The following is an 11024-nucleotide window of genomic DNA, read 5'->3' on the forward strand; positions in this document are numbered from 1 at the left end:
GGTGGCTTTGATAGTTTAATTAACGAATTATTCTCTTTTGTAAGATATTATTTTTTGGTATCTTATTTAAATATATTTTCTTGTTCTTTGTCTAATAGATGTCTACTCAAGAGAAAATCATTGAGACGACTACTCTAACAATAAGAACCACACCAAATCAAGCAACTATTGAGCAAACACAATTTACTCAACAACCACCAGAGCAAGCTCGAGCAAATACCTAACAAGCACCAACTACTCAACAACCACCAAAGCAAGCTCAAAAAAGTACTCTTGGTAAGAAGAAACCTTCTCGAACCCCGTCCAAGGCTTGGGAACACTTTGTTAGAATAGAAGGTAACTTAGCAAAGTGTAACCATTGCGGAAAACAATATGCTAGTGATCCAAAAAATGGAACATCAAACTTGAACAATCATATTACATTACAACGTGTAAAATTTCCTGGTAGAGTGTCTGACCAAAAACTTTTGTCTGTTGAGCTTAAGAAAATTGGAGAAGAAAAGGGTAAGCTCACTCTTTCTTCCATTAACCAAGAGACTTGCAGAGAAGCACTTGCTAGGCATGTCATCTTAGATGAATTACCATTTAATCATGTAGAGAAAGAGGGATTTAGAGATCTTATAAGGCTTCTTGAGCCAAGGTTTATCATCCCATCTAGGTGGACTGTATGTAGAGATTGTTACAAGCTTTATGAAAAGAGAAACTTAGGTTGAGTTAAATTTTTGGTGGTGGTCACCAAAGACTTTGTCTCACTACGGACACATGGACATCTCTCCAAAATCTCAATTACATGTGTGTCACAACTCATTTCATTGATAGTGATTGGAAATTACAAAAACAAAATCTTAAACTTTTGTCAAGTTATAGATCATAAGGGTGAGACCATTGGCAAGGCCATTGAAACATGCTTACTAGAATGGAACATTGATAGTATATTCACAGTTACGGTTGATAATGCAAGCTCTAATGACACTACTGTTGCATATCTAGGAAAAGTAGTAAATGAGTGGAAAGACTCTATTATGGGGAGTCAGTTTATCTACATGAGATGTGGTGCACATATCTTAAACTTAATTGTTTCTGATGGATTAAAAGAATATGATGAATCAGTTGCTAGGATTCGTGAGGTGGTTAAGTATGTTAGGTCTTCTCCTGCAAGACAACAAAAGTTTAAATCCTATTGTGAGCTTGCTAGGATTGAATCGAAACAAGGATTGTGTCTTGATGTTCCAACTAGATGGAATTCTACCTACTTCATGTTAGAGTCGGCAATAATTTTTCAAAAGGAATTCCAAAGAATGGAATTGGAAGATGGTTTATTTGTGCGGGAGTATTGTGGGAGACACATTCCTCCGAATGATATGGATTGGGAACGCTCACATATTTTTGTTAAGTTTTTGAAAGTATTCAATGAAGTTACTTTGAACTTTTCTGGTACACTTTATGTCACTTCAAATTATTTTTTGTGGCAATTGTGTATGATTCGTGCTCAACTAAATGCTTGGTGTAATAGTGAGGATAGTATTATGGTGACAATGGCAAATAGTATGAAGAAAAAGTATGACAAATATTGGGGGAATTATGCAAAGATGAATGTTTTTCTTTTCATTGTTGTAATTCTTGATCCAAGACACAAAGAAGAAGGACTTACTCTTTGTTTGGAAGTTTTATTTGGTGAAGATGAAGCAGTTGAACTCTCTAATCGAGTTAAAAGAACTCTCAATCAAATGTATGGGGAATACAAATCAATTTATTTTGCGGAAGAACGATCAAGTCGAAGTGAGAATTCAGAAGTTACTATTAACATAGATGAGAGTACTCAATCCGTTAGATGGGACATGTTGAGAGCACTTCGGTGTAAAAGAAAGAAGGTGAGTGATGGTGGTGGCAATAAGACTGAAGTAGATCGTTACTTAATGAAGGAGTGCGAAGACCATGATGATCCTAAAGACACTAGTTTTGACATTTTATGTTGGTGGAAGGTAAATTCTTCAAAATACAAAATTTTATCTTACATTGCACGAGATGTTTTGGCTATTTCTATTTCTATTGTAGCATCTGAGTCTGCTCTTAGTACCGGTGGTCGTGTACTTGATCAATTTCGTAGTAGTTTATATCCTACTACGGTAGAGGCACTTATTTGTGCTCAAAATTGATGACGAAAAAACTCAAAGCTTGATCTTCAAAAATACATAAATAGATTGGAAGATATTGAATCAAGTGAACTTACTTTTATGTTTCATATTATATTTTCTTCTTTATATTTATCTTTGTTGTGAACTTGTAATTGGTGGCATTGTGTAATGAATGATCGTTCTAATTCCGTAGAATTACAAGAGTGAATACAACGTATTAGTTTATGATGATACAGAAGAACGCTAGAAGCTTGCAAACCAGGTACATTAACTTATACATCATTTTATTATCATTGTAAAAAATAAATTATGTATTTTTTGTATTGGCTATCTTTGTTTGATCATAGTCTTGTCTATATGTTGTTAGGTTATGGTGAATTAAATGCATACTAATTTTGTCGGAGAATACTTGCCTAATTTTGTGGAAGAATACTAATTTTGTGGGAGAATACTAATTTTGTGGGAGAATACTTGCTTACTTGGAGTTGAAGATTCAAAAATGATACCTTGCCACATTTTTGTGGAAAAATACACTTCTTTTCGAGTTTTATATATTTGTCTGACCTCTGTGTATGGAACTTATCATTTTAAATTATTTATGTGTCTATGACAGTTACAAGACAATTGAACTTAAATATATGGTTGTTGAAAAATTTTAGTTATTTTGTGCCTAATACGTTATCTCTTAACGTTTTGATTGGAATTACATTGTTAAACATTATCATTTTCAATAATTTCATTTTTATCACGTTTTATTTGGTTTATTGTGTTCGGTCGGACCGATCAACCGAAGTCAATCGAACCAAAGCGTACCGGACCGAACGAAGTCGGCTGGTGATTTGATCGGCTCGGCTTCGGTCGGTGATCTAACCAAACCGCCATTGATTGGTTCGACTTCGGCCGGACCCTAAACGATTGGCAACCGACCGCTGCTCACCCCTAATTAAAAGAAATGTTGGTCCATTATTAAACAAGAGGTGTGTGCTCAAATGACCAGAATCTTACTTACTCAATCTATATTGACAACTATGAAAGATTGTTAAAATGATCATTGCCCCATTGTACTTATGGAATTTCACAAGAAAAGTTTTATAGTTTTGAGGTATACATTAGGGGTCCCCATTATCACCCTACCTTTTCATCATGTGCTCACAGTGGTTTTCGATCCTGAAAACTACGGCTGAAAATAATCGAACGTATGAAGGTATAAAATCATCCCGAACTTCCCCTCCCATCTCCCATATATCTCTTTGCAGATGACTCCTTTATATTTCACGTCTATATGGAGGATAATATCTTCAAACACATTGACATCCTCAATGACTACTCAGAGTTCTTAGGCCAACAAATTAATTATCACAAGTCGTTTATCCGCTTTTGACCATAAAATAGAAGTGACAAAGACTTTAAGAGTACAAATTATGCAGGTGGATGTTAAATGTCTTGATTAATTTCTCGTTAAATCCCCGCCCCCCCTTAACACTTAGGGCCTTAAAGCTCGCCCCTATCTCTAAAGGGGCTTATGCACTCCACTCGCTGGGTAATATAAAAAAAGAAATAGTACAACTCGATGCAATTTACAAAAAGGCGGCTGGGGTGAAGGGTCAGTATCCGTTAAAGCTATCAATTCAAGTATGAGCTTCAGGATATGAGAAATCTACGGATGCCCGCCCTAATGATTTTCTTATTGAGAAATTCTTTACTAAGTTGAAATTCTTTACCAAGTTGGCAGGATGGAAGCAAAATTTAATATCTTAAGCAAGTCGAGGAATAGTTATCCAAGCACTACACTCTGCAATTGTAATTTATTTCATGAAAACTTGTCTCCTACCACAAAGTATTATCATTTGTCAAATGGAAAGAATACAACCAAACTTTTGGTGGGAACATGACTCATTTACCCGTAAATTACATTTCATCAATTCGACACAATTTTACAATCCAAAACAGGAAGGAGGTTATGCATAAGAAACCTCCAATGGGTTAATCAGTCTTCAATAGAAAAACTAGCCTGCTGGTTTTTGAATTTATCAGAATCCTTACGGGCAAAAACTCTTTCTTCTAAATATCTCAAGATCGATTCCTGCTATATTGCCTGGCCTAAACCAATTGACTCGGCAACTTGGAAAGTAATGTGTTATCAATTAGAAGAATTTCAAGGAAAAATTGTATATGGATAACTGGCACTGGGGACAACATAAACATTTTTGCATATCATTGGGTACCGGGACTTGAATCCTTTCTACTACTAGAATCGGATGACTAGACGTCTTTTATCACAACTGTAAAAGATATCTTCATCCCACAACGTCTATCTCTCATTAGGGTACTCCAACGAGGATATTGTCTCAAAAATATTATCAGTTCACATTTCCCTTGGTGACAATTAAAATTAACTAGTTTGGGCGAAGACTAGAAATGGAAGGTTCACGACAAAGTCTTATTGTAAATGTCTCTTGAATGAGTCACCAACCAGCCGTGGATACTCAAGTTTTGAATGGAAAAATTTGTGGCTTAACCCTTCTCTATCTCCAGACTCCAACGGTGAAGACATTTGTTTGGAAAGTTGTGAAGAATGGAGTTCCGGTCTTAACAAATATAGAAAAATTCATCTCATTGGTCAACTCTTTATGTCCTTGTTGTGGTATTCATACAGAAACAATCTCACATATTTTGTCCTAGTGCCTACTTATCATGGTTTGTTCGAGAGGAACACCATCCCCATCAATCATTTCACTCAAGAATAAGTTCCTTCTGTCCTATCAACTTGGCTTCAAGTACCATATAACTCAACCACATTCGCTGACGGCTGGTTACTCGTTTGGCACATTTAGAAAGACAGAATAATGTGGTCTTCAACAACAAATGCCCGTCGACTACCTCGGTACAACATATGTATCAGATGGAGCTTCAGCTTCTGGGACATCATGATCTATCAACTTCCTCTCACGCAAATATGAATTATGCACAACAGACCTAAGCCATATGGATCCAACCACTAGATAATCAAATAAAAAATAAATGTGGATGCTAGATTCTCTTTTAAAGATCAACTTGTGCGACATTGGCTCAAAACTCTTTTTTTTTTTTTTTTTTTTTTTGTTGAGCAAAACGAACACCAAGCCGACCTACAGAACTACGTCCAACACTGGTACAACGCTGCTGGAAGGTCTGATAAAGATAGCCACACCCAGGAGCCAACATAAATCTTACTCCACTTGGCTAGTTGATCCACTTTGTAGTTGCCTTCTCTGTGGATGTGAGAGTAGATAACCCTGGTGAATAGTGCTTCCATCTGAAGAATTTTCTCGAGGACTTTGCTTGATTGCCAGGAAATCTCCGAAGCCTCTTTGTTGAGCCACTTCACTAGACAACTGTTGTCACTTTCTATATGTACATAGTGAATGTTCTTTTTTCTCGACCATTGAAGAGCTTTAAAGATCGCCCAAGCTTCACATTCTTCTGCATTTTGACCCCTCACGTTACAAGCCGATGCGGCGACAAAGTTTGCTCTGTCATCATGCATGATAAGACCAATCCCTGCTAAATCCTGGGATGTAATGAAAGAGGCGTCAACATTGATTTTTATGAACGGTGGAGCCGGTGGAACCCAAGGAGTAGTTCTATCAATCTTGCTATTGGTGAATTGAGTCAGAGGGGTAAAGGCCATACATTTAATCTGGTCTATGATTTTCATTGGTACAATTTGTATGTTGGAGAAGTATTTATCACACCTAGCTTTCCAAATCTGCCAAAGGATGTTAGCAAAAAGAATTCCGATCTGATCGTCTAGAGTTTTCCACGAAATAATCCAATCAACGAAATTAGTGATATTATTAGACAAGATATTAAAATGGAACCAAATCACCTGAGCCAAGTCACAGTGTAAAAGCATATGGATCAAAGTTTCTGTCTGAGGGCAGAATTCACAATTAAATTTGTTTCCCACATACTTACCAATTTTCGCTCTAACCGGGAGGCTGTTCGTACAACATTTCCAAAGGAATAGTTTGATTTTTGGCTGAATTTGCATATCCCATATGAAGGCCCATTCCTTATTTTCAACCGGGTAATGTTCTGTTCGGAGATAGTAATACATAGATTTGATTGAGAATTTACCTGTCTTGGTAAGTGACCATCTGGGGATATCCTGCATATGTTCCTGTAAATTCATACTTAAAATAGCATTGCATATATCACGTGTAAAGCATTGGTTTAAGATCGTCAAGTTCCACGTATTATTAGTAATTAGTTGAGAGACAATCGTGAGGGAACTATTCATAGGGTTACTGAGGGGGGGAGGGTAATTGGGGATCCAGTAATCATGCCAAATATTAATATTCGTGCCCTTATTGATGTCCCAAAAAGTTAAATTGGTAACTTTCTCAACATGTTTGGCTAGGGATTTCCAGAGCCACGAGTGATGAGATTTTGCAGTTTTAGGTCTGTGCTCTTTGGTGAAGTACTTGGCTTTGAGGATCTCCGCCCAAGGAGAGCCGGAGTCAGTAAAAAGGCGCCAGACTAGTTTACTGAGAAAAGCTTGGTTGTCGAGGTGCGGGAAACGAAAACCCAGGCCTCCCAGCTTCTTTGGGAGGCAGATGGCGGACCAGTTAATGGTATGGATGGAACGAGATTTTCCCCACCAGAAAGCTCTTTGCAGAACTTCAATGCGATTGCTTATGCCTTTCGGAATGGCAAAGCATTGCATTTGGTATCGGGGAACGGCCACTGCTATTGTATTAATAACAACAGAGCGGCCAGCCGGAGAGAGGAGAGAGGATTGCCACTTAGAGAGTTTATTTTGGATTTGAGTGGTGAGGGTCGAGAAGACTTTCTTTTTGTTGGCGTTAATGAACAGATGAGTACCTAGGTATTTATCGAGATTGGAAGATTGATGCACTTTAAAGTTGCGAATTATCATACGCTTGAATTTTGGATGGGTATTTTTGGAGAAAAAGATCGTAGATTTATTGTAATTAATCATCTGACCCGACGCCCGACAGAAGATATCCAGGATATTTTGCAGCAAAGTAATGTTGACTAACGAATTCTGACCAAAGATAATACAGTCGTCAGCAAAAAGGAGATGTTTGAGGTTGATGTTAGTGCCGGGGATGGGAAAGCCATGGAAAGGCGAGTTCAGATGATTTGATTCCAGAAGACGACTCAAGCCTTCCATGGCCAAGGTGAACAGGAAGGGGGAGAGGGGATCACCTTGCCTAATGCCTCTACTGACATTAAAGGTAGGGCCTGGCCTACCATTAATGAGGACCGCCATGGTGGAAGTGGAGAGACACGTATGGATCATACTAATCCACTTATGGTCAAAACCCAAACTCTTCATGATGTCCGAAAGAAACGACCATTCAACGCGATCGAAGGCTTTGGACATGTCGAGTTTTAGAGCGAAGAAACTTTTAGCTCCTCTACAAAGCTTGAACGAATGGACCACTTCTTGACTGATGATGATATTGTCCGTGATCTGCCGACCCGGAACATAGGCCGCTTGAAACGGGGAAATAATGTGAGGAAGGATAGTTTTGAGACGATTAGCAAGGATCTTAGTAATGATTTTGTAGGTGGTGTTAAGGAGACTAATGGGACGATAGTCGGCCGTCGACTGGGGGGTTTTGGTTTTGGGGATAAGGCAAATGTGAGTGTGATTGACTTGCTCCGGAAGGTGATTATGAAGGAAGAACTCAGAGACCAGCCGAATTAAATCCGGTTTAACTGTATTCCAGTTAGACTGATAAAAAAACGGAGGAAAACCATCCGGACCCGGGGCCGCCTCAGGTTTCAGGGATTTGACCGAATTGTGGATCTCCTTCTCCGTAGGGATGCTAGTGAGAACAATATTCTGGCTATCAGTGATCTGAACGTGAAAAAGGTTGAGGATCTCATTAGGACAGCAAGGGTTTTCAGTGGTGGAGATGTTACGCAGATTGGCCGAGAAAACATTGGCTATGTCTGAGGCTTCTTGGATCCAATGGTCATTGTTGTCTTTGATGGCGGAAATACGATTCTTCCGATTCATATTTATAGCTTTGGCGTGAAAGAATTTGGTGTTTTGGTCTCCAAGTTGAATATGATCATTTCTGGATTTCTCTTTCCAGAGACTTTCCAGCTGAATGTACGCTTCCTCGAGCTTGTTGTTGAGCTCCTGGTAGCGCTCCGAGTTATCCGTGGTTTGGATAGCCTCAGTGAGATTGCGAATGCGCTGATCAATGTTGCCGAACACCAGTTTGTTCCACCTGGCTAGCTGAATAGCTAGGTGATTTAGCTTGGGTTGAATAGAGTTGGAAGTGGGAGGCCAGTGGTTTTGAATGAACTCACTACACTCAGGGTGAGACATCCAGGTCCTGAGGAATTTAAAAGGTCTGTTTCCCAGGTTCGAGGGAATCTGAGTGGTTAAGAGAATCGGAGTGTGATCAGAACCCACTCCGGGTAAGTGAGTGACCAGGGAGGAAGGGAAATCGACAAGCCAACTGTGGTTAGTTAGGGCACGGTCTAAACGCTCCTTAATGAGCTTGCCCGAAAACTGCCTATTAGTCCAAGTGAAAGTAGGGTCTTTGTAGCCTGCGTCCCGGAGGCCCAAGGAGTTAATGACTCGGTTAATTTTGGGGACATACGTGGGGATGTCCTTTCTGCCCCCCTCTTTTTCAGAGGGGTGGAGAATCGTGTTAAGGTCCCCTATTACAGCCCAAGGTACAGCAGGCTCAATCTTATGACTACTAATGGTGCTCCAAGGGGCCATCCGGTTGCCATTATACGGGCTTCCATAGAAGCCCGTTAACGCAAAAGTGAGGCCCGAGCTAACGTGGGTGCACATAGTATGAATCATGTTTTCGTCGGCCCAAATGGTCTTAATGTCAAAGTCAAACGAGCAGAACAAACCAAGTCCACCCGCTCTTTTTATGGGTTCGACTACCACCAGTTTGTAGTTGTCATCCAGTTTGAGAGTGTTGTGGAGTTGATTGGAGGTGCTCTTAGTCTCCGAAAGAAAGATGAAGTCCGGTCTGTTCGTTTTAATCAGTCTAAATAAGTGTTTACGGTTAAGGTATTGTCCACAGCCTCTGATGTTCCAGGCTAGGATAGTTAGGTCTGGTTTAGGTTGCTCCATGGGTCTGCAGGCACTCCGGCCTCGGTCTGAAGGCACCGAGAAAGGTCAACAGGAAGAAAAGGCACCACAAAGAAATATGAAGCAGGAAGAAAAAGGCACCACCAACTAACAACAAAGCACTACTAATATAGAACAAGTAACTAAACACAGTAAGATAAAGGCACCACAAAGAAACCAAAAGGAAAAAGCCCACTAAGAGCTAGACCCAAGAAACAACAAAATATACGGGCACACCAACTGCCCTCAAACCAGCCCGAGCTAGGTACCGATAGCCAAAATCCCAAAAAGGATTCTAGCTGAAAGAGTGGATGAACCACCAAATCAGTAGAATCAAGCACGGCCAAGGTTCCCAAACAGAGGCCCTAGCCAAGAAATTTGGCTATCAGTACCGGACCACTACTCTAGGGCTGCACAAAAAGAAAAGCAGAAGGCAATACTGACCAAACTAAAATAAAAAAAAGGAAGAACAAACTACTAACACTAACTAAACTAAAGGACCAAAAGGATCAAGTAGACTGTACTGGAGGGGTGACACCATCACCCCCTTCCCCTTGCACTAAAATGTTGAGGCTTCTGGACAGAATCATCGACTCTTCAAGGAGAGTCTGGGTTTCCTGGTTATCCTCAAACAGAGACTGAATATGGTTATCTTCAACAGAGTAGTCAGTCGAGCTGATGGAATGATGACTAGCCTGTGATCGAGTTCTCTTGCCAGAATGGTTGAAGAGGAGGTGGGGAGGAGTGGGGCGATGAACTGGTGATGGTGGAGGGGCTAGCAGGGTTGGTTCAGTAGCTTCAGGAGAGATAATAATTGTTTCATCCATGGGATCATCTAACGGATCAGAATCCGTGCTTTCATCTTCACCAGAGAAGTAGTATTGAAGAGGGGACGGACACCTATGGAGGGGGTGTTCAATAATGCGACAATGCTGGCAGATAGCTCCTGGGAATTTCTTATAACTGATTTTGATTTCTGTCACAGTGTCGTTGAAGATGGGGTTCACAACTGCAAGTAGGGGGACCTCACATCGTATAAGAAATGAACTCGAATCACAGGATTGTTTACACAGCCGAGATTACGAGGGCGAATCTGTATGATTTTGCCCATGCTTTCGAAGATGGCATCGAGGTCTACCTTGTTCTGAATGGACTGAGGGATCTTGTAAAGGGTGCACCACATGGGTTCATAGAAGAGGTCGTCCGAGGGTTCAGAGAGAGGGAGAACAACTCGTTTCAATACCAGAAGCATACCCCTCAAAATCCATGGCCTACCATAGTTGAGGGCGTTGAGAACAAAGAGGCTCCTCGGTTTGATTAAGAAAGTGTTGATGGGTCCAGGAGTGAAAGCATAATCACAATCTCTGAAAAAACGTGATTGGGGGTATAAGAGACTCTTGATGAAGGGTAGAGAGGCTTCATATGGATTACACCAACGAGCTACAAAACCCTCAGAGATGGGTTGTAGTTCCGGTTTGGTTGAGGGTTTAGCAAAACGGATGGAAAGTCTGCCACGTGAGGTGAGTGTAGATTGGGATGCCATTGAAGACCAGAGAGAAAAGAGGTAAGAGGAAAGAAAGATACAGAGAGGAGAAGTGAGAAGGAGAAGAGCTTCGGTTGGGTATAAGAAGGGGAAGAAGGATAGATCAAAAAACCCGATGATACCTAGAAGCCAAAAAATCATAATTTGATTGCATGCAAGGAGATTGGGGGAGTGTCACCACCAGCGCAGTCTACTCTCGGTTTTCGGTGGTGACTGGTCCCATTCTAGA

At 40.4% G+C, this 11024-nt stretch overlaps 1 protein-coding gene across 1 annotated transcript; it reads right to left on the minus strand.

Annotated features, from left to right (window-relative positions):
- Window positions 1-5011: 5011 nt before the first annotated feature.
- LOC147566695 (uncharacterized) lies at window positions 5012-5805 on the minus strand. Its single transcript, XM_086655326.1, has 2 exons — window positions 5349-5805; window positions 5012-5133 (listed from the first exon to the last, which is right to left on the minus strand). The coding sequence occupies exons 1-2, from the start codon at window positions 5803-5805 to the stop codon at window positions 5012-5014; spliced, it is 579 nt and encodes a 192-aa protein (XP_086511452.1).
- Window positions 5806-11024: the final 5219 nt, after the last annotated feature.

This window comes from Eschscholzia californica, unplaced genomic scaffold (assembly GCF_041429995.1).
Source record: "Eschscholzia californica isolate CP2 unplaced genomic scaffold, dmEscCali1.0.p SCAF_1, whole genome shotgun sequence".
NCBI classification, from domain to species: Eukaryota; Viridiplantae; Streptophyta; class Magnoliopsida; order Ranunculales; family Papaveraceae; genus Eschscholzia; species Eschscholzia californica.

Coding starts and splice junctions, on each gene's coding strand:
- LOC147566695 (XM_086655326.1), bottom strand. CDS start 5,805: ATGGCCTTTACCCCTCTGACTCAATTCACCAATAGCAAGATTGATAGA. Junction 5,134..5,348: donor GGATCAACTAGCCAAGTGGA/GTAAGATTTATG, acceptor TTGATTATCTAG/TGGTTGGATCCATATGGCTT.